The sequence below is a fragment of the Grammomys surdaster genome, unplaced genomic scaffold (assembly GCF_004785775.1).
Source record: "Grammomys surdaster isolate TR1022 unplaced genomic scaffold, NIH_TR_1.0 125756, whole genome shotgun sequence".
Classification (NCBI taxonomy): Eukaryota; Metazoa; Chordata; class Mammalia; order Rodentia; family Muridae; genus Grammomys; species Grammomys surdaster.
This window is the reverse complement of record NW_021620588.1, coordinates 1,558,392-1,582,694: the sequence shown is the minus strand read 5'-3', so window position 1 is coordinate 1,582,694 and position 24,303 is coordinate 1,558,392. Positions and strand designations below refer to the sequence as shown.

At 45.5% G+C, this 24,303-nt stretch overlaps 1 protein-coding gene and 1 pseudogene across 1 annotated transcript in view; one reads left to right on the top strand and one right to left on the bottom strand.

Annotated features, from left to right (window-relative positions):
- Srgap3 (SLIT-ROBO Rho GTPase activating protein 3) overlaps window positions 1-16,215 on the bottom strand; it is a 222,590-nt gene extending 206,375 nt beyond the window's left edge. The window contains exon 1 of the mRNA XM_028788654.1: window positions 15,405-16,215. Within this exon, the coding sequence (XP_028644487.1) occupies window positions 15,405-15,471 (67 nt within the window). The 5' untranslated portion in view covers window positions 15,472-16,215. The remainder of the gene's footprint in view (window positions 1-15,404) is intronic.
- Window positions 16,085-22,363, top strand: LOC114639884 (annotated as a pseudogene).
- Window positions 22,364-24,303: the final 1,940 nt, after the last annotated feature.

Sequence of the window (24,303 nt, the reverse complement as noted above, 5' to 3'; positions counted from 1 at the left end):
GAGGAGGAGGAGGAGGAGGAGGAGGAGGAGGGAAGGAAGGAAGGAAGGAAGGAAGGAAGGAAGGAAGGAAGGAAGAAAGAGAGAGAGAGAGAAAGAGAGAGAGAAAGAGAGAAAGAAAGTGAGCATCATGTACTCTGGTAGAGTTCACTTCTCATACACCACATCATCTGAGCCTCGCAGCAACTACAATGTAGAGCAGACAAGCCCTCTGTTCGCAGCCAGAGGTACTGGATGGAGAACGGAGATGTGTTTTGTCTGAAAGACAGACCAGGAATAGACTCCTAGTCCCAGGCTCTGGTCCACAGCGCTTACATATTCCCTGTCTTAAACCAGAGTTTAAAGAGCAGGTGTGAGCTTTCCATTCCTCTATCTATCTATCTTACAGAATTCTGAAAAAGTGTGTGGAAAGGGGCATATATTCCCACTACGTGGGGAAATAACAGAGAAGAAATATGATTTTTTTTCTTCATTCATTCTTACAGTACGTAGTGACGCGCTCAGTAAGGTGATGATAACTCTGGCAGAGCATCCTGTCTCCCTTCACAGTTCGTATGAAGGCTGTGCTTGCTTTGGGGCAGTTCTTCCAGTCAATGTCCTGAGGCTGGGAGAGGAGCTCGCTGGGAGAGCCCACATTTAGCATGCACACACTCCTAGGTTTAATCCCCTGTGGTTCGTAATAAATAAGTAATAGGTAACAAATAAATATTAAAGTCCTAACTCTGTGAAGCTTCCATTTTAAAAAAAAAATGCCCTTTAGGAAGTCCATCAAAATTGAAGACTAGTTAAGGTTTCTTTTCAAATCCCCTTTCCTACTATGTCCTGTCACTGATATCACATCCACCCCTACCCCTCCCACACCTAGACATCTGGGTAAGCCTTATATCAATCAGGAAGAATCATCAGGTTCTTTACACACCCAACTAGACAGACATACTTTTTCATTTTTAACAGAATTATTAGTAATATACATACTTCAGATGTTTTTCTTTCCTCAAAACTTAATAGTCTATTTAATTATTAAATTTCTATTTTCAAAATCACACAGGGCTGGGGTGTAGCTCCGTGATGGAGTGGGATATGTAAAGCCGTGGGTTCCACTCCCAGCACAGGGGTGGGGAAGCACCTTTCAGCCCCAGGCACTCTGGGGAGCTAAAGGTTACCACGCAGACTTGGTCAAGTGCAAGAACCACACTCCACACAACCAGTCCCCAATATGTCACCAAGAAGCCTCAATACAGCACTTATGAACTGTTATGGTGGAGGACCCAAGTTCCTGAGAAACACACATTTTGCCCAGAAGCACAAGAAGGGCCTGTAGAAAATGCTAGCAACCCATGCGAAGGCATTGAATGTCCAGAAGAGGCCATCAGGGCCCCAGGGAAGCGTAAGGAGGCTCAGCCCCAGACACCAAAGGGTCCCAACCACAGGGTCCATCAACTTGCTGTTACCACCACTCCATGCTTTGGAAGGGGATTTGTGGCTACAGGGCCAAGGGCCGCAAGGCTCAAACCAAGGCCAAGGCTGCAGCTTCGGCTCTGGTTCCCAAAGGTGCCCAGGCTCCCGAGATGACTCCATTGTAAAAGCCTCCACCTGCCAATGTGGAGACAGACAGATGGGCATGACCACCCCACACACCGTTTGCAGACTGGGAGTATTTTGTTCCAGACCATGAAACCTGGGATGCTTAAGATGCAGGTTTCTGTGATCCACCACCCAAGGGTCCAGGGTGCTCCTGTGGGGCAAGAATTCAGATCTGAATTTGTCACATGCACCTCACAGTTGTTCCAGAGACTTTGCTGGAGAAGGCAAAGCGAACAGTAAGCTGTCCACCACTTAGAACTTTCTTTTGCCATCAACCCTGCTGAGAACCTGTGATAATTTTTAATCTCCTTTACAACAGCTTCTGTGGAAGCTCAGGTTCACAGCCTGGGTGGCAAAAGATGGCATCCCATTAGGTTTAGTTAACATTTTCATGTTTTTTTAAATGCCACTGTGTGCCAAGGATTGTGCTAGAAATTCTGATGTATCATTTTAACACACACACACATACACATACACATACACACACACACACACACACACACACACACACACACACACACACACACTGTGAGGTATTGTAACCTTCCTTTCTCAAATGGAAAAAAAAACAGTGCAAAGAAAATCTAATGCCTTTTCTCTGTCATGAGCTCAGCCTCGGTCTGACTGGTCATGAGCTATGATTCACATCTGTAAAGTGCATGGTGCCTGCACTGTTAACACCCCCTGCCCCATTCTAGATCCCTCATGCATCTAGTGCAACTTTTGATAAATTCTACACACAACCATGGTGCTTTTCATCTCTCTGGTTAATCCACAGCTTTAATTTCACCCTAGAAACACCTATTCTGTGACTGTATTCACCATCCTATTACACTGGCCTCTTTCGGGAACTATTCTGATCATTTACACCTGCAGTTGTGCTTTTCCTCTTAGCAGCACTTATACCTGCTGATCCCTTAAATATCTGGATGATTTCTCACCCTGTTCTAAATGGAAGGATGATTCTGTCTGGGTCCTAAAGAGCCCTGGAAAGAATGGCTATGGTATAAGCTTGGCCAGTCTGATCCAGCCTTACAGATCAATATCAGAAAATCGCCAAGAGCACTTCTAACCATTTAGATCTGTCTGTTACAGGTTCTCCCTGTATTCTGCACAGCCCCTTACATAGCATTCAGCACTTCAGTAATTACAAGTTACAAGGTGTATTCCCCATAGAATGATAAAGTCTACAAACACAGCAAACACAGCAGGCACTCAATAAATACTTGTTAAACTAAATCAACTGAGGTGGGCCACCACAGTCTCAGCATTTCTCTCACACTAACCTCAGTAACACAATTCCGTGTTTCTGGAAGGTGGTACTCAGGCCTCTGCCACTTTTGAAGCAGAGTTTCAGTGGTAGGTAACATTGTGCCAAGTAGGAGCCAAAGACACAGAGATGCTCAGCGTAAGGCCTGAACCAAGGACCAGGCAAGGACAGAAACTCAGAGCACGGAAGGAGCAAAGGCCATGTGAGAGTTCGAGGATGGTGAAGGCAAACGAGCAATTCTTTATCAGATATCTGGGGCCAGGGACTAAGTGTTTCCTGCCTCAGTTTCCCCCAAGGTAACATATCATAAGAAAGCTGAAACATCCTGTCTAAAGAAGCCAAGTTCAACTGTTAAGAGCACTGACTGCTCTTCCAGAGGTTCTGCATTCAATTTCCAGCAACCACATGGTGGCTCACAACCATCTGTAATGGGATCCAATACCATCTTCTGGTGTGTCTGAAGAGAGTGACAGAGTACTCACATTAAATAAATAAATAAACTTTTTAAAAAGCCATTCATCAAAGTAAAGACAATGAAACTGGCTAACAATAATAATGGCTGCACCTCTGACCAAAATACCTAACCCTGATGGAAAGAGGGCTCGTTTTGACTGAGAGATTTCAGTCCGTCCTAGTCAGGGAGGCAGGCCAGCAGGAGTGTGGGTGGCAGTTATTCTCATGGTGTAGACAGGAAGCAGACAGACCTAGCCTGTACCAGAGGCAGACCTAACCTTCAAAGGCCCACCCCTAGAGACTACTTCCAATTGGACGGCACCTGCTGAAAGGCTCCACGGTCTTCAAAACAGCATCTCCAAGTAAGGACAAAGCTCTCATACATGGCCTGTGGGGAGACTTGACACATTCAAACCATAACACTAACTCCTGCCTGAAAATGTCTCAATGAAACAAGGACCCAAGAGCAGCCATGTCATCCAGCTAGTTGTCACTCATCATTACAAACTAAGTCCTAGACACTCTCTCTCTCTCTCTCTCTCTCTCTCTCTCTCTCTCTCTCTCTCTCATTCCTTTAAAGGCACTCTATGCTATAAAGAGAGTTTTCCCCTTTAGGAGCTATTGCATCCTGCCAAGCTCATATCCATATGAGAGTCTGACCACCTGGAAAAATCTAGGCTTTTTGAGTTAGACAGATGGCTGGAAAATGAAGTGGTTTGCAGTAAACCATAGACTGACTGGAAATACTGCCATCAACAGTGGGACGGAAGAGGATACTAGGTTGCAACCTCTTAGGGCTTTCTTATATCGCTTTCTCTTGCTGTGATAAACATCATGACCAAAAGCAACATGTGAAAGAACTGGTTTATTTCAGTTTATGGCTTAGAATCCATCCTGAAGGCATGGAGAGGTAGGAACTAAAGGCAGGCACCTGAAGCCAGAAACTAAGGCAGAGGCCATGGAGAGTGCTGCTTACTGTCTTGCCAGCTTGCTTTCTTTGTTGTCACATCATCATTAATCAAGGAAATGCCCACACAAACTTACCTATAAGGAGCTGTCTTTGGGGGACCAGAAGGGGAGTAAGACTGGCAGGAACTAGAAAGGGGACCATTCAGAGTAGAAGGGGCGGGAATAGCTGTGTGTTTGAAAGCAGTTCTTAACAGGAAAGTTCTATTTTATACATCTTGTTTTTAAAATCTGCAGAGAGCTGGGTCAGAAATGGTCGAGACAAGCCATGCACCAAATAGAACAGGTTTCGGCATCCCTTCAACAGTTCCTTAAGAGACCCATCCAGACACACAAGGCTCTCACCCGGGCGACTGGGCACTGTTAGGCCCTGGTCTGTTTTAGGCCCTAGGCCTTTATTCCTGAGCTGTGATCTCTCTTTTGCTACATACAGATATAAAACAGATTTGATAGAGGACAGACATGTGGGGTCTGGAAAGAAATACACACACTGAGGGCTTGTAGCAGTTACCTCAAGAGTGGTTTCTAGACTTTACTCCTTCTTTCTATATTTTTCTTTATTTTCAAAGCTTTTTAAACAATGAGTGTGTAAAACACCCATCATCAAAAATGAAGTTATAAAAAAATTGTGACTTCTGTGGTCACTTTGTTCATATCAGCATTATTCAGAATATCTGAAACACAGAAACAACTCCAGTGTCCACTGACAAACAGGTCGATAAAATGTCATCTGCCCGAATGACGGAACGATAAACCAGCCTGTAGAAGTAGGAGCAGTCGGGGTCTGAGACACACCTCGTCAGGTAAAGGTGCTTGCCACCAAAAACCCACACAATGGAAGAAGAGAATGAACTCACACTAGTTGTGTTCTGACCTCCACTTGCACACATACCACATACATGCCCCTACCCATATACATACATACATTCATTCATACATAGATGCATATATACATGTAACTTAAAATTTTCAAGTAAAAAATTTATACTAAGAAAATTCTGACAAATGCTACAACATAGATATGTGTTTTCACACTGGGGAAAATGAGCTGAGCCCGTCTTTCATCGCACCCTGTCCATGGTCAAAGACTCATGGCACCTGCTGGTTGAAAAAACATTCCAGTCTCTCCAGCATAGACTCCCATTCCCACACATCAAATGCCTCAGTGTTTCCCAAATACCAGGCCCTTTGGTGACCTCTAAGCCTTGTGTCTGTTTTATTCTCTCTTCACAAAATGCTTTCCAATACCCAGAGAGTTTCTATTTACCCTTCAAAAACCTACCCAAAAAAGTCTTGCTCCTATAATGAGTTCTCCAGTTCTCCAAGGCAACAACTCAACTTCTTACCTAAATTTCCACAGTACAAGGCCTTGGCACTCTTAGCACAGTATATATCACTTTTATAACCATTTTTCTAGAAAACTATGAGTGTGAAAGGGGGGCTTGAGGAACACTTCCCGTCTTCCCAGCTCACGTGCATTAGGAATTCAACTAATAGACTGTATTCAGTTCCCTGCGGCATTCCTAGCAGTAACCACCACTGATGCAAGAGTCCCATCTCCAGATCCTTCATCCTCTAAGTTATCTCTCAGCTGTGCTGGAGGAAGCCTGGATCTGCTTCATTCTGGAGACAACATCTGTGTAACCACAAAGTCCATCACACTCAAACAAGCTCGCCTACTGGGAGCACCTGATAAGTTCGCCTACTATGGGCACCCATTAGACACCAGGAGAAGCTCCACATGCCAGAAAAACACAAACAAGAGACACCGAAGTTCTGATTTTTGTCTTGCCTTCCCCCGACTCAGCCTTTTGAGGCTGGAAATACAAGTGTGAACTACAGACAACCTTCAACATCATTCTTGGAGCTTTAGCTCTAGAGAAGAGAATACATAAACACAGGAAGGGAATCACCATGTAGCCTGGGTGCTAGAGAACTCTGGTCAGCTGACTGATGAAGGGCTACTGCATGGCTCTTGGAGGTAACAGGTAGCCAGAGAGTTAAGTTGAGTACCAAAGAGCCAAGCAAGTGGCTATCCAGAAAAAGAACATTCTGGAAAGAGGGAAGTTGAAGACGTTAAAGAGTCAGCAGATTCCAATGGATATCAGGAAGTAAAGACTAGAGAGGGCAGACAGACAAGGGAAAAGGTAAGACTGCGGGTTTGTAAATCCAGTCTAAGGTCCTTGATGAGAGACCTCAGAAGATACTACTGAGGGTCTGTAAACAGAGGATATCAGACTTCATTGTAAGGACATCTGCTAGATGCCCTGGTGTTGGGGGATAGGCCATGGGGACAAAAGAAGAGAGAGAGACCAATTAGAAGTATGGCTGTCAATGGGGACAAGTCTGTCTCCTGGAAGTCGTTTGGCAGTATTTGGAGAAGTTTTTGGTTGTCACAAATTGGGGCAGGTTGGTCACTGCTATCTAGAAGGCAGAGCCACATTATATAACTAAGTTCTCTCAACCAAGAAAGACCCAGGTCACATTGGTCCCACCAAGAGCTGATCAATGTCATACTGTGGCCATACAGATGAAGAAGAAACAAAAGTCCCCACATGCAGAAACAGTCAAAGGTTTCCTACATATTTCCTAAAGCCACTCCTGTCCCTTTTCAGTCCGGAGCACACTGCATTTTTAGTTGGCTCAGGGATAATATGGAGAAAGCCAATTCTGGACTTGGGGCTTTCAAATGCTTAGTCCTTGGGAAGAAGAGAAAGAATGTGGGCTGGCCAGAGATGTAGCTCAGTTAGTACAGTGTTTGCCCACTATACACAAGGCCCTGGGTTCTATAAGACCCAGAATACATGAGTCCCTGTCTAAAACAAAACAAACAAAACGCCAGAAAAAATGAATGTAGATAACACTGTTAAGAGGTCTGGGAGGACCTCAAGACTAAGTGGTTAAGAATGCTTACTCTTGCACAGGAGCCAAGTGGTTCCTAACACTGATATCAGGTGGCTCAGAGCTGCCTATAACTCAAACTGCAGGGAATCTGACGCCCTCTTCTGGAGCCCTTAGACACATGCACTCACACATATGCATACACACACACACACACACACACATGCATGCACATAAAAATCTTTAAAAAAGAAAACCTGATCTCTCAGCATGAGAAAAATCACCTTTCCTCTCATCTTATGCTATGTACACCCATGCATATTCACATGCATGTACAAGTTTGCAGATAAACATTGCCTAAGCCAGAGAAGAGAGTTAGTAAAAATAATGTGAATATAGAAGTCAGCTCTATAAGAAAAAGAGTTTTGTTCTCTGCTCCACCCACCACAAGGGAAGGAAGGTGTAGTAGTTAGCAAACAGATTCATGTGAACTGAAAAGAGACAGAACCTCTGTTAGAACAGAGATCAAGGCTCACAGGGACAACCAAGATAGTCCAAGGACAATCATCCAGAGTCACTATGCATGTGAATAACATGATGCCCCTCCATCCCTGCATGTTACATGCAAGAAATGAGGAGAGACATCCAAAGGACAAAGAATGATTAGTAGCGTGATTCAGTAAGACTCAATAAGAAAGAGGACACCCAGCCGGGCGGTGGTGGCTCACGCCTTTAATCCCAGCACTTGGGAGGCAGAGGCAGGTGGATTTCTGAGTTCAAGAGTTCGAGGCTAGCCTGGTCTACAGAGTGAGTTCCAGGACAGCCAGGGCTACACAGAGAAACCCTGTCTCAAAAAAAAAAAAAAAAGCCAAAAAAAAAAAAGAAAGAGGACACCCTAGCTCTGTAGCTGACAAATTCGGACTGATAGTACATTATATACCAATGGTCCACAATGTCTCTGAATCTTAGGCCATGATCCTAGAGGAATCAGTAGAGAGGCTCCAAATTAGGCCCAGATGTATCTCTGTCACCATCCAGCAAAACAGAGACATGACATGGAAACCAAGTGACAGAAGAAAAAAAAGAAAGTGTATTTCTTATGCCTCTGAATTGTGGCCAAGATTGACTCATTCAGAGCTGCAGGAGTCATGGGCTCCCCGGTTTTTATCTCCACAGTTGTCACTGAGCACAGACCACATAATTCTAGGAGCAGTGCAAAGTCCACTCAAGGCACCTTAAGCATCCCCTACCACCATACACACGACACTGTCACACACAGACAAACACACCCACACACAGCCTACAGGCAGCACGTGTTGCTCAGTACACAGCTGTTTTCAAATTGCCATTTAAGTCAGTAGCTGAGCACTCTGCAGTTGAAAATGTCAAAGCTCACATGTTGTAAGTGACCACAAAGCACCACACTGCCATTACTTAGCAGAACTGGGCATGCGTTCCTTTCCCTCAGCCCCTCTTCAAACTGCCTCCTGAGAAAAGCACTGTAGGAATCAGGGAATGGGATGATGGACAATAAAAAGACATGGATAATTCATGAGTTATATGGGCTGACATGTTTCAAACCACAAACTAAGGAAGTATCTCCTAAATCAGTTGGGAAAGGGGGATTTCAGGGTGGACAAAGTTTGGGAAGTCCAATCTGACTCCTCTGCAGTTCACCCCCAACACTGTCAAGGGTATCAGAAGCCCTGAAGGGAAACAAGCCAATTTTAACTGGTTTATTCTAGAATTTTCAAGACCTATTGGAACACACAACTACTTTTTTTTTACTCAACATGCCACGCTGCCCGCACCAGCATCTTATCTTCCTGTTCCAGTGAAAATTGGAAAGTGGATTCTTTTTTCAACCTCGCTTTGTCAGGGTTCCATGAAGAGTCTGATGCAGTTGATTTTATTTCTCTAAACTTCATCTCTTTGTCTAGAGAGCTGGTGAAGTAGAGGGGTCACAAAACAAGAGAAAATGTGATTGCCTTCCTTGGTTAATTAAAGCTATATAGACCAAAGCATGGCCAGGAACAGTATCTACAGCGTGGATTACTAAAGGAATTCAATGGGACAGGAAAAACCCTCAAGAAATGGCCAAAATGGACCCTTAGATCTACTGATGGGTGGCTGGAAGGAAAGCTGCACCCCATCAAGACTTGTGCAAGACCTGCTAGCTCCCAACACATCCTTCACCAAATCTCTACTAACAAACACCAGGGACACAGTGGAAAGCTCAGCAAACCAGGAATATTTCTTTGCACAGTAAAGCATCTCCTCTCAATAAAACAGGAAGTATGATATTCTTAACCAAGTGTTTGTATCCTACAAAATGCATATGTGAGCCCACCCTAATCCCCAATAATGGTACTGAGAGGTGAGGTATAGGTTGGGGGGTCCCTCCAGGTGTTGAGTGCTCGATCTCTGTGAGCATGCTCTGAAGAAAGACCAGGTGAGCAGACGATAGGATGCAGCTGTCTACAAGCCAGGAAGCGGTCTCTCACCGGAAACCTAATTTGCTGGCACCTTGATCTTGGAATTGCCAGCCTCCTGAACTGGGAGACAGAGGTAAAAGCCATGCAGCCAGTGTGCCTTGCTGTGGCCATGCAGGCTAAGGGAGGTGGCAATGGAAACAGTTTCCCACCACTCTCAGCCAGCTGTACACTATGCACACCAAAGAAACAAAGATGGCTCCCTGCATTTTTACCCTCGGGAGTTCATGGATGAGCGTCTAATCTCTAGATTTTGATGAAGAGTAATAATGTTCAGGATAGGGAGGCAGAGGGAGGGAACTATTCATTCCACCTGGGAGAGCTGGGAAGGCATCATATGAGGAGGAATACCATCCAGGCAGCCTTTGGAGGGTAATGGGGATTGAACAAACAGACTGGAGGCATTGGTAGGAGAGCAAAGGCATGAACAGGGAACAGTTGGTGGTCGAGGAGGATGGAGGAGCGTTTGGTGAGGAGGAAGGGGAGATGTCTACTATGCTGATCAGACTGCAGGTCTGTCTTAGAGAAAAGCAACAACGTTAAAGAGGACGGTGGCTGAGGCTCTACTCCCAGGATTTTTACAGACTAAACGAGCTGTGAGCCATGAGCTGGTGGCCACATGGGCTGCTTCGGCCCTATTTCACCAGGATGTTTGCTTAGAGAGGGTAGAATATTTAAAAGTTGGCCCATCATTTAAACAACCAAGAGATTTTGTTTCAGTTCAGCTTTCCTTCCAACAGTGAGACAACTACCTGCCCAGGGCTCACATTCCAGTCAGGCAATGACAAGCTGGAGCGAGCGGCACTGGTGCCTCCAAAACCGCCCTGTTGGCCACGGTCCCCACCACTCCACACAGTTCTCCCCATCCAGCGAGCTCTCCCTCTTTTATCCTGTTGAAATGCTTGAAGAACCGAAGGAGGCTCTCCAGTCATCCCAAGGCACATGGAGGAAGCTCTCTGCAGGACTTGAGCTCATTCTGACAGTTGCAAAGTTGTATTGTGGGTTTTCTTAATCTTTTTTTTTATTCTACCGTCATTTTCTAAGAGAGGTCTTAGAAGGTAAATAATGTATCCTACACTTTTTTATCTCTCATGAAGTGCCACACAAGGCTTGAGGACAAGGTCAGTGCTTGACGTTGGTTGAATGAGCATGCAAACGACTGAGTAAACTACACTCCTGAATGCTTATCCTTCTTTCCCCCGTTATCATGATTGGTATATGCTTGGGACAGAGAGTGGCACTATTAGAAGGTGTGACCTTGTTGGAGTAGGTGTGTCTCTGTGGGCATAGGCTTTGAGACCCTCACCCTAGCTGCCTGGAAGTCAGTCTTCCAAGTCTTCAGATGAAGATGTTGAACTCTCAGCTCTGCCTGTACCATGCCTGCCTAGATGCTGTCATGCTCTTGCCTCGATGATGATGGATTGAACCTCTGAACCTGTAAGCCAGCCCGAATTAAATGTCATCCTTTATAAGACTTGCCTTGGTCATGGTGTCTTTCACAGCAGTAAAACCCTAAGTAAGACACCCATTTGGTTTGTTGGTTTTTTTTCACTTTTACTATTAAAAAGTTGGCCTATGATAAATAAGAATGTTTGTAAAGTCAATCACTGTGCTCCTGTTTCAATTCTCTGTTGGGCTGAAATGGAAACAGGAACACAGTAAGTGAACGTGACCATTATGTCTGGCAGTAAGAGCAATAAAAGCTCAGGGTACTGAGAATTCAACAGATAAGATCCTCAAATGCTATCAGTGATCTCCGAGGGAACTGTGGGAGACAGCAGGGAGGCCAAGAAGCTGGAGACTTGCAAATGTTCTGATTTTCAAAATGGGAACAGGCGACAGCCTGCCAGTTTCCGGCTAGAGAATATAATGTCACTCTCAAGCAAGGTTCTCAAGCAGATTGTAAAGGGACATTTAAGAGCACCTAAGATAGGAAGTGATGTCTGTTTGGAGCCCGTGTTAGGGAACTGAGAATGAGCCAGCTCAAATCCATCCCAACCCCTAGCCTAGGAGAGCAGAGACACAGCAGACATGCGTGGTGTAAGCAGTGAGCAGAGCTAAGGGCTAAGGTAACACCTGGGATGGACCGGTAGAAGTATAACAGGCATCAAAAAAGGGGGGCAGCCATTATCTTTCTTCTACCATATTGACAAAGTACGGAGAGTTATATCTTTGGGGCATCCTTTTGGAAAACCTCTTTAAAAACATGAAGTTCCCCTGCAATTTTCTGGCACCTGTGGAAAAATTGAAAACGCGGGCAGGCTTCAAAGTGGCAACAAATGGTTGCACTCAGGTATGCATTTGGACAGGATGTGTGCCCTCGGGTCTATCATAACTGTCACCACCTCTTCTACTGCTATCAGTAAGGTGTGCCATCTGCCACGAGTCATCCTCCTTCTACCCTGCAAGCACCCGAAACACTGGGATTTGCAATCCAGGAAGCAATAGAGCTAAGGTGAGGGGAGGACTGCAACGGAGCTCTGTTGGTTGGTAGAACGGTTCACTTACCATGCAGGAAGCCCTGGGTTCGATCCCTAGCATGGCATAAACCCAGCATAGTTATGCTATAACCCTAGTACTCAGGAGGTGGATAGAAGCAAGGGGATCAGGAGTTCAAAATCATCCTTGGCTAGACAGTACAAGGCTATCCTGGGCTACATGAGACATGCACATATACACAGCCCCCAAATACACAAGTGAAACAATGAAGACAGCAAACAGTGGTGGCTTGTGTTACCAAAGCAAAGTGAAGTACAGTCAGGGGCACAACTGGAGGCTCCCAACCCCCAAGGAGTGGGCAGTCACAGAGACATGTCTATCCTGTTCTAAAAAGTCTCCAAGAAGAAAAACCTATAGAACCATTAGGTGATATCTTCTAAGAAAAAAAAATCCATGAGCCACAGCTAGCCAAATGTAACATACATGAGCCTAGAGGATGCTGAGTTTTCCATCCCTGGATTGCACACGAGCACAGGTCAGAGTCAGGTATCACAGGTACACAGTCAGATTCAGGCATCTGGGAGGCAAGAGAAGGCTGAATCTAAGCATGTTTCCAATGGAAATGCTGTTCAAAAGTATCCATCCTTTGTTAAGTCAATGAAACTCAACATCATTTCAAAAAATCAGAAGTTTCTCTCTCAAAATTCGCCGTCTATGAGATCTGTCTAATGAAGTAGACTGTTTGTACCAACCTGGCCAAATGCCGGGAAGACGGTAACTGGCACGAAGCATTATTTTTGCTCATGGATCAAACCTTCCTCAGAGACAAGCCACAAAGGCCGAGAGAGGAAAGTAAAAAGGGAACAATGGGACGCCATCAAGAGGCCACCAGTGCCCGGCACAACACTGCCATCTGCTACTGACATCAATCCTTCAAGGGGCTGTGTCAGTCAGACAATGTACCGGGGACATCAGGCCTGGGAAGATACCGGCCTTGCGACCTTGGGTAAGTCATTGAGCACTGCCAGGCCTCAGTTCCTTATCTCTGAACCTAGGTGCTTACTAAGCCTTTTGTACACCATGTGGCATCGAAGGCTGGGAATGAACCCCAGAAACTTGAGGTCCCTGGATACATCAATCCTTACCAGAGTAATTAACAAACAAGACAGAGGATGGAAGCCAGGGCCTGGAACATGCTAGGCAAGTGCTCTACCACTGAGCTACATGCCAGGCCAGGCCAACAAATAGCACGTTGGAAGGAAAGATTTCAAAAGACCTCAGGTGCAGCGATCTTGTGATCTGAATCTTATGGATGTCTACTACAGGTGAAAAAAAAATTAAACTCAATCAGAATGTGAAGACATCCAGAATCTAGAAGAGACCAGATCTTTTGGGCAAATTTCTGAAGAAATTCCTTGCCACTGCCTTGTATGTGCTGGGCAGTCGTTAAGTTAAAGGTGAAAGGTGAAAGGAAGTGAATTTGCTAGAACAAGTGACATTTTGTGGGTCCTCAGGAAAGGTTGGCTGCCTGGTGCTAGCCTTTAAAGAGGAGATAAGCAGATTTCCTACCAAGAGGCACACACTGTCCAAACACCCCCTTCTCTTGTCTGTCATAACGTTTTTTATGGAAATCTCAATTTAAAAAAAAAGTAGTAAAGATAGTATCAAAACATGTGTACATATGTGTGTGTGTTGTATGTTTTGAGAATATATACGTTTTAGCTGTGTGTGTGTGTGTGTGTGTGTATAAATTTACTCCCTAAAAAGTAGATATACAAAATTGAAAATTGGTTTTTGTTCTAAACGGCTGGGTGAATCCCAGTCTCTGGCAGCTAAAGGGCTAGTTTCTCAATTGTCAGCAAGGCTGATACATTAAAGTCACTGTTTCTGACACTGAGCTGAAAACTAAGGAAGAGGCCAGGGAAAAGGAGAGATCTCTCTTCTTTATCTTGGATCTACCCAGGGATTGCTAACATCCTGGCTGGGCCCACAACCAAAGACAAGGAAAAAACAAAGCCCCCATCCCCACCCCATGCCTGTTCTCCAAAGCTTTCCCCCAAATCAGAAGGTTGAAAGCAGTACAGACAGGACAGACAGACAGCCTGAGGCTACTGACTTCCTGCAGCGTGGAGCCCTCAGGCAGCATAGAAACAGGCGTGGCATCCTCTGGTCACCAGAACCTCAAAGCAGCACCCTGCTCAACAGCCTCAAAACCAGGCCTCCACACCCACTGAAGATGCAGTGTGCCCACTCTGTGTGAGACCACAACACACCCTGTGTCGCAGCAAGGAGAACCAAGGACTGGAAAGAAAATGGGTGCTTAGAGCTACAGCAAGGACTTCTCTCCCCCACAGGCTCTGCAAAGGGGAAGCAGGGCAAGGAACCTTCAGCTCTCCCTGCTGAAGCTGAGCTTAGAAAGCCTGAGGGTGGAGGAAGCCCACCGTCTGGCCTAAGGGCAGAGGCTGCTTGCCTTCTTTTAGCTGTGCCCTTCTCTTCCTCTCAGCTAGCAAGGATTTAGGGAGCGGCTTCTACAAGAAGTGTGGATTCTATGCCACCAAAGCTGGAACCAGCACCCAAAGGTCATCTCACTCTCCTAGCAGGCCGACTTTTCTCAGAACCACGGGAGTCAAGCAGCACCTATCAGTCCAAATTGAACACTGAGGTATTGGCTTTTAACCAAAGCTGATGACCTGAAACACCGATGCACAGAAGGACCAGGCTGCACGCTGGAAGATAATACATTTTCTGCACAGAACTCTCTCTTTATGCTTAAATGCCTGCATTAGTCTGGATCAATATGTCCCATAACAGTTAATCCATGGCAACTCAGACCAGGCAAGAAACGCTGACAAAGAAGGGCTACTTAAGGATGCTGTGCCCCCACTCCCCACAACCCATACTCATGCATTTGAATTTCAGCCCAGAGAAGGCAGCAGAGGTAAAAACAACCACCAACAAAAGCCAAAAGAAGGGATGGGGAGAGCAGGTCAAACAAATATATACATAAATAGCATAGGGCTTTCAGAGTGGTAGTGAGGGGGAGGAGGCCTTGACTGTCAAAACGGCCTTCGAGTGACATATCACTGCCAAGATGATGGAGTACCGGCGACACTCCTAAAGTCCCTTCCTCACACACCTGCAATGCAGAGATTTCTGCCCTTTCTGTAATTCACGCTCCCAGCCCAGCCGCTATCTGCAGTGGGAGCCAGTCTGGACTTGTGCACCCAGCAGCCGATCCTCCTTACAATAAGATTATTGCTGCATAGCAACTTCTCAAGAAGGCAGGGAGGCAAAGGAAGAGACAGCAGCGGGAGAGACAAGGGGAGGGAGAGAAGGCAAAGCCCCTCAGCCCCACGGCTCACCTTTTATTTGGGCTTCATATTCAGCAATGATCTCTTTGTCTTTCTTGAACTTAGTTTGAGATGACATCTTCCGACGTGGCAAAAAGACCTGACAGGCTGTTTGATTTATTTCTCCTTTTCTTTCCAAGTCCTCTCCCAAGCCTGGGTAATCACAGAGCAATGGTTGATTTCACAGGTTTCAGGGCTAATCTTTTTTACTTGGCTGCAGAGCCCGGGTTGAAATCCTTCTTCTGGGAGGAAAATGCTCTCTGCTGGCAGGGAAATGGCTCTAGTGGCTTGCTCTGGTCAGCTCCTCTTGCAAAAGAAGAAATCACCCTGGGAGTACCATAACCTACCCCAGATTTCCAGGATTTTTCTTCCAAAATAATAATAATGATAGCAGCCAAGAGCACACACAAACAAACACACACACACATACACACACACACACACAAACACACTCACGAGTGCATACACACACTCACCCAGACACGCTTCCACGCAATTGTGCTGTGCACACACCCATCCACACCACAAGCGCGCGCATACACACACACGCGCACACACACATACACACACACACCCTCACTCACACACACACACCCGCTCGCTCACTCATACACACACATCCACAAGAGGCGCGGCGCCTCCTGGGTCGTGCGGCCAGTCTCCGGTTCGCTTTGGAAGGCTCTGCTAAGGAAATGGTCAGGTTGCCAAAGGACCGGTCATCTCTCATCCTCCCTCCGGTCGATCGGCGCCTCGGGTCTGCTATCCGGTGAGGATCAAAACCAGGAGAAGGAGATGGAAGTTTTCCTGGCTGTAGCGTTTTAGCTCCGCGGGACCCAGGGCTGGACTGCTCACCCTGCAAGACTGGCTGAGCTCTCCCCCACCGCCCTCGTCACTAGACTCCGCCTCCCGGATTTTAGAACAACTGACACATTGTAGCCTGCAGGAGAGCTGAACCCGCTGCAAGCAAAAAAAGGGAAGAAACGCTCACAAAAGGGAAGGCGGCAGGAGGGGAAAAATCAGGTTGGGAAGGCCTGGGAGGCTCCTGCAAACTCCAGCTAGTAGTAGTTGGGCTGGAGATTTTCTAACAAACACTAGAAGATTTTTTTTTCTTTGCGTCATGAAAATGAATTCAAGCCCTCAACAACTCTCTGCCTGAGACTCTCTGATGCATGCAGAAGAGGGCACTATTTTTTTTGAAAGAATTACTTGATAACAGGGACAGTGCCAGAGGTTTCAGCTTTGCAGACAGATCTGGACCGCAGGGCTGCCTTCAGGCGCAGAGAAAGTGGGACAGCATCATTCTGCCTCCCTTGTTTCAGTTTCTTTACCAGTAAAATAAGCTCTCTTTGGAGACTCTTTAATGGACAATTTCAACAAATACATACAAAAAGCGTACTAGAGGGCCCACTGGCATGCTAAAGGTAAGAGGCTCCATATGACAGTAAAACAGAATTTAACTATACGATGAATGATGGAATGGGTAAAAAAAAAAAAAAAAAAGACAAGTGCTAACTGAAAATATTACAGAACACAGGGTATTCAAACGTAAAGAGCTTTTGTGGGATTGAGGAAGAACAGAAACAGTTTGGTCCAGTACCCGGGCACACGGTAAACTCCCTATAGATAGTAGCAACTATGGTAACCCCAGCATCCTAGGGGGTACATCCCATATAAGTACCCAAGTGTCCCCTCACATGTGACAAAGCACAAACCTATATGGTGGAAAATGACTTACCAGGGTACCAGCATTCCAACCCAAACAACAGAATCCACCAGACTCAGTAGGAGTCTCCAGCATTTCATTAGAGAGTCCAAATCTCATTGACATTTCAAATACTTCACTGTGGTAGGTCAAACTGGCATCAAGTACCATAGGATGGCTGACAATAAACTGTCCTAGGGAGTCTTGTCCCCCCAGAGTTCACTGAAAGAAACTTCTGTCACTTTCTCAAACTAGGTATCATCTTCCACTTTTCCTTCTGGAAAGATCTAATGTGTAATTTGGCTTGAGTTTAGAAATGAACAGGTTATCTGCACCAGCCCCTAAGGGCTCCCCAAGGGAGGGTGCAGCTAGAATGGGCCTGGAGAGGTAGGTAAAGTGAGATGGGGTCCTCCCGCCTAGTGATCAGTGGGCCAGCACCAAGGGCTCAGTGGGGAATGCACAGAAGCTGCCTGAGCAGAAGTCCACCTGGTGAATCATAAGCTTATTATAGCTCTGGATACAGAGACAAGAGGTCACAGAGTTCATAAGCAGATGCCACAGCCCACATCCTCCTGCCTCACCCTTCCCAGGGACATGTAGGCCCTCTGCTATGCAGAAGCCACCACAAGTGTCATTAGGGGAAGATAGGCTCAGAGATTAACCTCTCTGCCTTAAACCTAGATCCTCAGAGAAAAATAGAGTTAGTAAACTATGCCCTGGAATGTGAATATGCAATTAACCAGATTCCTTCCTGTCTCTTCATGAGCCTGGAGCATATAAGACTAGAGCAGGTGACTCTGACTGCTCTCTGTGGCTGCTGGGAGCAGGAACCTAGTACATGGCAATTTTAACCATGAGGAGAATTGTTAAACCACACATGCATGTCGGAGACACGCACAGAGCACTGAGCCATGGTAATGTCCCAAGAGGCCATAAGAAAATAAAACAAGATGTGTCAGAAAATGCCTGTTGACCAGCAAGGGCTGGGTTTCTGTCTCAGGATGGTGATTTACAGTCTGGCCCAGCCACATCCCAGCAGTGTGGCCTCCATAAGTGGCCTCCGTGCCTTCTCAGAACTTCAGAGATCTCACCTATCAAATGACAGTTCCATAGAAATCCCACCAAGGGCCAAGCATTGGAGCTGGAGGCTACACAGACACTTGGGACAAAAGCAGGTAAAAAAAGAAAGAGGGAAAGAAGGGAGAGAAGGGAAGGTTCACACAGCCACAAAGTTGTCACCTATGGATGAACCTATGTTGTCTCAAATCTTCTGTTCCTGGGAAGAGGTCAGTGGTCTAGGCAGGACCCCTGTATTGTGGCCTCCTCGTGTCCCTTCCAACCTTCTCCTCAACTCTCTAGGGTCTGGGTCACTCAGACTGTTGTCCTTCTGCAACAACCCCCTCCAAACAGCCATTGGCCTTTGTTGAATGAAACCAATTGCTATTGCCAATGTTTAGTCTTCACAGGGTAATAACAGAAACCAGACCCCCTCCCCATAAATTTGTAACTGAAAGGGGGCAAAACCATGTAACTTGATCTGTATGGCCCCAACCAAGGATTAGAACAGTCCTGGAAATATCCTGTTTCCTTAAGGCCCATTTCCTGAAATATTTAGATATTCCTGAATTGTGCCGAGATTTTATTCTGTTTTGTTTTGTTTTGTGTCCATGTTTGCCTGCATGTGTGCATGTGTGCCAGGTACATGCCTGTTGCCCAAGAAAGCCAAAAGAAGTGTTAATTCCCTGGAATGGAGCTATGAGCTACCATGTAGGTACCAGGAAGCTAACCTGTATGCTCTACAATAGCAACCAACATTCTTAATCAATGTGCTATCCCTCCAGCCCCCAAAGTTATTTTTTACAAAATGATTTATTTTTATTTTATGTGCATTGGTATTTTGCCTACATATAGGTCTATGTGAGGGTGTCAGATTTCCTGAAACTGGAGTTACAGAGAGTTGTGAGTGGCCACGTGGGTGTGAAATTCAATCCCAGCTCCTCTGGAAGAGCAGCCAGGGCTCTTAACCACTGAGCCATCTCTCCAACCCCTAAAATTTTACTTTTTTATTAAGGCCTCCCTCTGTACAGATGAGAGCCCAAGTACTCCACATAGATCTCATAGATCCTTGCTATAGCCCGTTAGGTCTGGTGCTGTAAAAATCCTTACTTTCATATTGGGGAAACAGAGGAACAGAGCAGAAAAGCAATTTGCCCAGGAACGACGCCTACTTTGGAACTCATTGAAATGCAGGTCTAACCAATGTCAAGACCCAAGGAACTAACCAAAGGAGGAATTGTGACCATAATAATGTTCCCCAAGTCTTTACATAGCTTCTCATTCCATGGTTATGTTCGTCTTAATAGCTTCAAGGGAAAGTTTTCCGCTAAACAAACTGGAGGTTAAAAATATAAGAAAAACATCACAAATGACCATTGGTGTGGCTTAAATTACAACTGCAGAAGAATAATACAAAACTCACCCGACCGGTTTCTTTTCCTGGTAGAAGAAAAAAAGAAGAAGAAGAAAAGTTTGTGTTGGTGGGGGATGGGGGGTGCTACGGTTGAAGGAAGAGTGGCCAGAATAGTTTTTGGTTTAAGGCAATTTTATTTTTCTGGTCAACTAGAAACACTCCCTGCCTCCAGCTCAAGATGACTAATTTTGTGACATTTTTCCACACGTGCCACCAGCTAATGCATCCACAGCCAGTTCAGAGAGGAAGTCTGACCCTCAGACTTGGTTCTGAAAAATGGATGTGATATAACTAACTCAGCCAGTTGGTAATAATGGAACTGTGGGTGTGGCTCAGTGGTAAAACGCTTTGCCTAGCTAGCACTTGCAGGCCCTGGGTTCAATCCCCATGACCTTGCCTATGGGCAGCACTACCTGGACCAAGTGGGCTGGCTATATTAAGGAGGAGGAGGAAGAGGAAGAGGAAGAGGAAGAGGAAGAAGAAGAGGAGGAGGAGGAGGAGGAGGAGGAGGAGGAGGAGGAAGAAGAGGAAGAAAGGAAGGGGAAAGTATGAAGTTGGGAGGTAGATGAGTTGCGGGAAGAAGGGTAGACATGCTCATATGTCATTATACATGAGGTTCTCAGAAATAAAGAAAATATGTAAACTCTACCAGCAAAGTCCAGAGAACTCGGCGTTTACCATGCTTATCACAAGCCAGAGACTAATTCCTCCAGCATGCAAAACATAGGAATTTTAGGGCTGGAGAGATGGCTCATCGGTTAAGAGCACTTGACTGCTCTTCCAAAGGATTCAAATTTGGTTCTCTGCACCACCACAGGGGCTCACCTCTGTCTCTTTTTTTTTTTCTCTCATTTTATTTTTACTTATTTTATTTTATTTAATGTATATGAGTACACTGTTGCTGTCTTCAGACACATCAGAAGAGGGCATTGGATCCCATTACAGATGGTTGTGAGCCACCATGTGGCTGCTGGGAATTAAACCCAAGACCTCTGGAAGAGCAGTCAGTGCTCTTAACCACTGAGCCATCTCTCCAACCCCCACCCTTGTCTCTAATTCCAGTTTTAGGGGATTTAACGCCCTCTTCTGGCCTCCTTGGGCACTGCATGTACATAGTCTAGAGACATATATGGAGGCAAAAAAAAAAACCCACACACATTAAATAAAAACAAACAAATGTTTTGGAGCAAATATGGAGACAAGGTGTGGAGCAGAGACTGAAGGAAAGGCCATCCAGAGACTGCCCTACCTAGAGAACCATCCCATATACAGTCACCAAATGCAGACACTATTGTGAATGCCAAGAAGTCCATGCTGACAGGAGCCTAATACTGCTGTCTCCTGAGAGGCTCTCACAGCCAACCATTGGACTGAGCATGGGGTCCCCAAAGAAGGAGTTAGAGAAAGGACTGAAGGATCTGAAGGGGTTTGCAACTCCAAAGGAAGAACAACAGTATCAACCAACCAGAACCCCCAGAGCTCCCAGGGACCCATGGCTCCATATATATATATGTATATGAATGAATGAGCCATCTCTCCAGCTCCAACAGAATGAATCTTAAAAGCACTGTGCTGGCCACGGTGCCATTAGGCTCCTCACTTCCAACAATGGCGGCTCCGGGGGCAGTAGCGGCACCCCGGGGCCCATCGGGCCTCCAGCTTCTGGCCACCCAGCGGTCAGCAGCATGCAGGCATGACCCCAGCCAGTTCTGAGGCTGAAGGCAGGTAAACGCAAAGCACTGAAGCTGAATTTTGCAAATCCACCCATCAAATCAACAGCGCGGTTTACTCTTTTTTTTTTTGGTTTTTTGAGACAGGGTTTCTCTGTGTAGCCCTGGCTGTCCTGGAACTCACTCTGTAGACCAGGCTGGCCTCGAACTCTCAAACTCAGAAATCCGCCTGCATCTGCCTCCCAAGTGCTGGGATTAAAGGTGTGCGCCACCACCGCCCAGCTACTCTGAATCCTAATACTACAGGAGTCCAGAACCCACACATAGAATACGGTCAACTGTGGATGAAAAGAACAACAACAACTTCTCATGGATTCGGATGTAGTGATGCGGAGTAGTGATTGCCCATACATTGTTCAGTTCTATGGTGCACTCTTCAGAGAGGGCGACTGTTGGAGCTGTATGGAGCTCATGTCTACCTCGTTCGATAAGTTTTACAAATATGTATATGGTGTGTTAGATGAAGTTATTCCGGAAGAGATCTTAGGCAAAATCACTTTAGCAACTGTGAAAGCACTAAACCACTTAAAAGAAAACTTGAAAATTATTCAGAGACATCAAACCTTCCAATATTCTTCTGGACAGAAGTGGAAATATAAAGCTCTATGATTTCGGCATCAGTGGACAGCTTGTGGACTCTATTGCCAAGACAAGAGATGCTGGGTGTAGGCCGTATATGGCACCTGAAAGAATAGACCCAAGTGCGTCAAGACAAGGGTATGATGTCCGCTCTGATGTCTGGAGTTTGGGAATCACGTTGTATGAGTTGGCCACAGGCCGATTTCCTTATCCAAAGTGGAATAGTGTATTTGATCCGCTAACACAAGTGGTGAAAGGAGACCCTCTGCAGCTGAGTAATTCCAAAGAAAGGGAGTTCTCCCCTAGTTTCATCAACTTCGTCAACTTGTGCCTTACAAAGGATGAATCCAAAAGGCCAAAGAATAAAGAGCTTCTGAAACATCCCTTTATTTTGATGTATGAAGAACGTACTGTAGAGGTCGCATGCTATGTTTGTAAAATCCTGGATCAGATGCCAGCTACTCCCAGCTCTCCCATGTATGTTGACTGATACCACTGCTACATCAGACTCTAGAAAAAAGGGCTGAGAGGAAGCAAGCCGTAAAGAGTTTTCATCCTGTATCACAGTGTTTTTATTGCTCGCCCAGACACCACGTGCAGTAAGATTGGTGTTCGTTTCCATCATGTCTGTACACTTCTGTCACCTAGAATGTGCATCCCTGTAATACCTGACTGACCACAGTGTTAGTGCTGGTCAGAGAGACCTCATCCTGCTCTTTTGTGATGAACATTTCATGATGTGTGGAAGTCAGTACGATCAAGTCGTTGACTGTGATTAGATCACACCTTACATTCATTTCTAGACTCAAAACCTGGAGACGCAGCTACTGGAATGGTGTTTTGTGAGACTTCCAAAGCTGAAAGGACACAGTCGTGGATGTACTATGTCTGAACACAGAGACCTGGGCTTGAGTGAGAAGAGCTTGCACAGCCAGTGAGACACATCGCCTTCTGCAGCTGGGAGACAAAGGAAGGAGTTCCTTTTTTCACCAAGTGCAATAGATGTACTCATCTGATATTCTGTTGCTTTACAGTCACAGTCGATGTTTGGGGATCGATATGGTCAGCCAAATTCCCTGTTCAAAATATCATGTTAAATTAGAATTAATCTATCTTTACCAAAAACCACATTGCTTTCAGAGAGGTGAACATTAAAATACTGAGACAGGAAAAAAAAAAAAGCACTGTGCTAAGTAAAAGAAGACAGACATGAAAGGTCATAATATAAAAGATTTTTTATATGAAATATTGGTGGTTTGGAGTCTCTTTGGTGATGACTCACTTGGTAGTAAACATGGGTGATAGTTATCACTCTGTAAATATACTAAATGTCCTTTGATTTCATACTTCAATGTGCCTGTTTGTTATTTTTATTTTATTCATGTATGTGGATGTTTTACCTACATGAATGACTATGTCCTGTGGAGATCATTACAGTATGTCAAATCTCTTGGAACTGAAGTTACAGATAGTGATGAGCCACCATGTAGGTCCTGGGAATTAGACTCAGATCTACAAGAGCAGCCAGGGCTCTTAATCTCAGAGCCAGCCCTCCAGCCTGTGTGGTTAATTTTCTATATTATGCATTTCACTTCTGTAATAAACAGATCAATTCTTCAAGCCTATGAGAAAAACATCAACTTCCTAGATGGAGAAGCAGTGAAGTCTGTGATTGACAGGTAACAGAAAGGGAGCTACATATGAGTGTCACACACTCTGCTCATGATCAGCATCTATCAGGTATGGCTAGATCCAAGTAACAGGACATTGTGTCTTTCTCTAATTCTCCGACTTGCCTTCCTGTAGGGTAGCAGGCTCTCCCCATACAATGGTTAAAGTGGCCCCCAACAGCTCTAAGTTCTCTCAGCCTGGCAATACCAGCAATAAAGACTTTTTCTCAGAAATTCCTATAAATATCCTGGGAATGATCAACTAGCACAGGCTAGCCCAGAACCATGGCTATCATGAATGAGGGGTAGGAACATAGTAAGCCTGCCCTGAGGCTATGTTCCAAATAATCAACTTGGCCCCAGAGGTAGGATGAGTTTCCAAAACAGGATCAAGGTGCCATTCCAGAAGGAAAAAGATGCATACAAATCAACATCTTGTCTGCTGAGAAGCACTTAGCAGGAATAAGAACCACTTAGAATGGGACATACAGGGTAGACCTTTGGTAGAAGTGCCACACGTGCCACAACATTATCTGGAACCTTCTCATCCAAAGCCACAATCTGAACCAGGCCTGTAGGTTAGAACGCTTCCACTTTATAGATGAGGAAAGAAAGGTACACACATTCCATAGCCAGCTAATACAGGGGAGAGCCAGGTAAGAGTTCAGCACATCTGACCTGACAGCAGTATGGCAGTATCCTGTCTCTACACACACACACACACACACACACACACACACACACACACACACACACACAC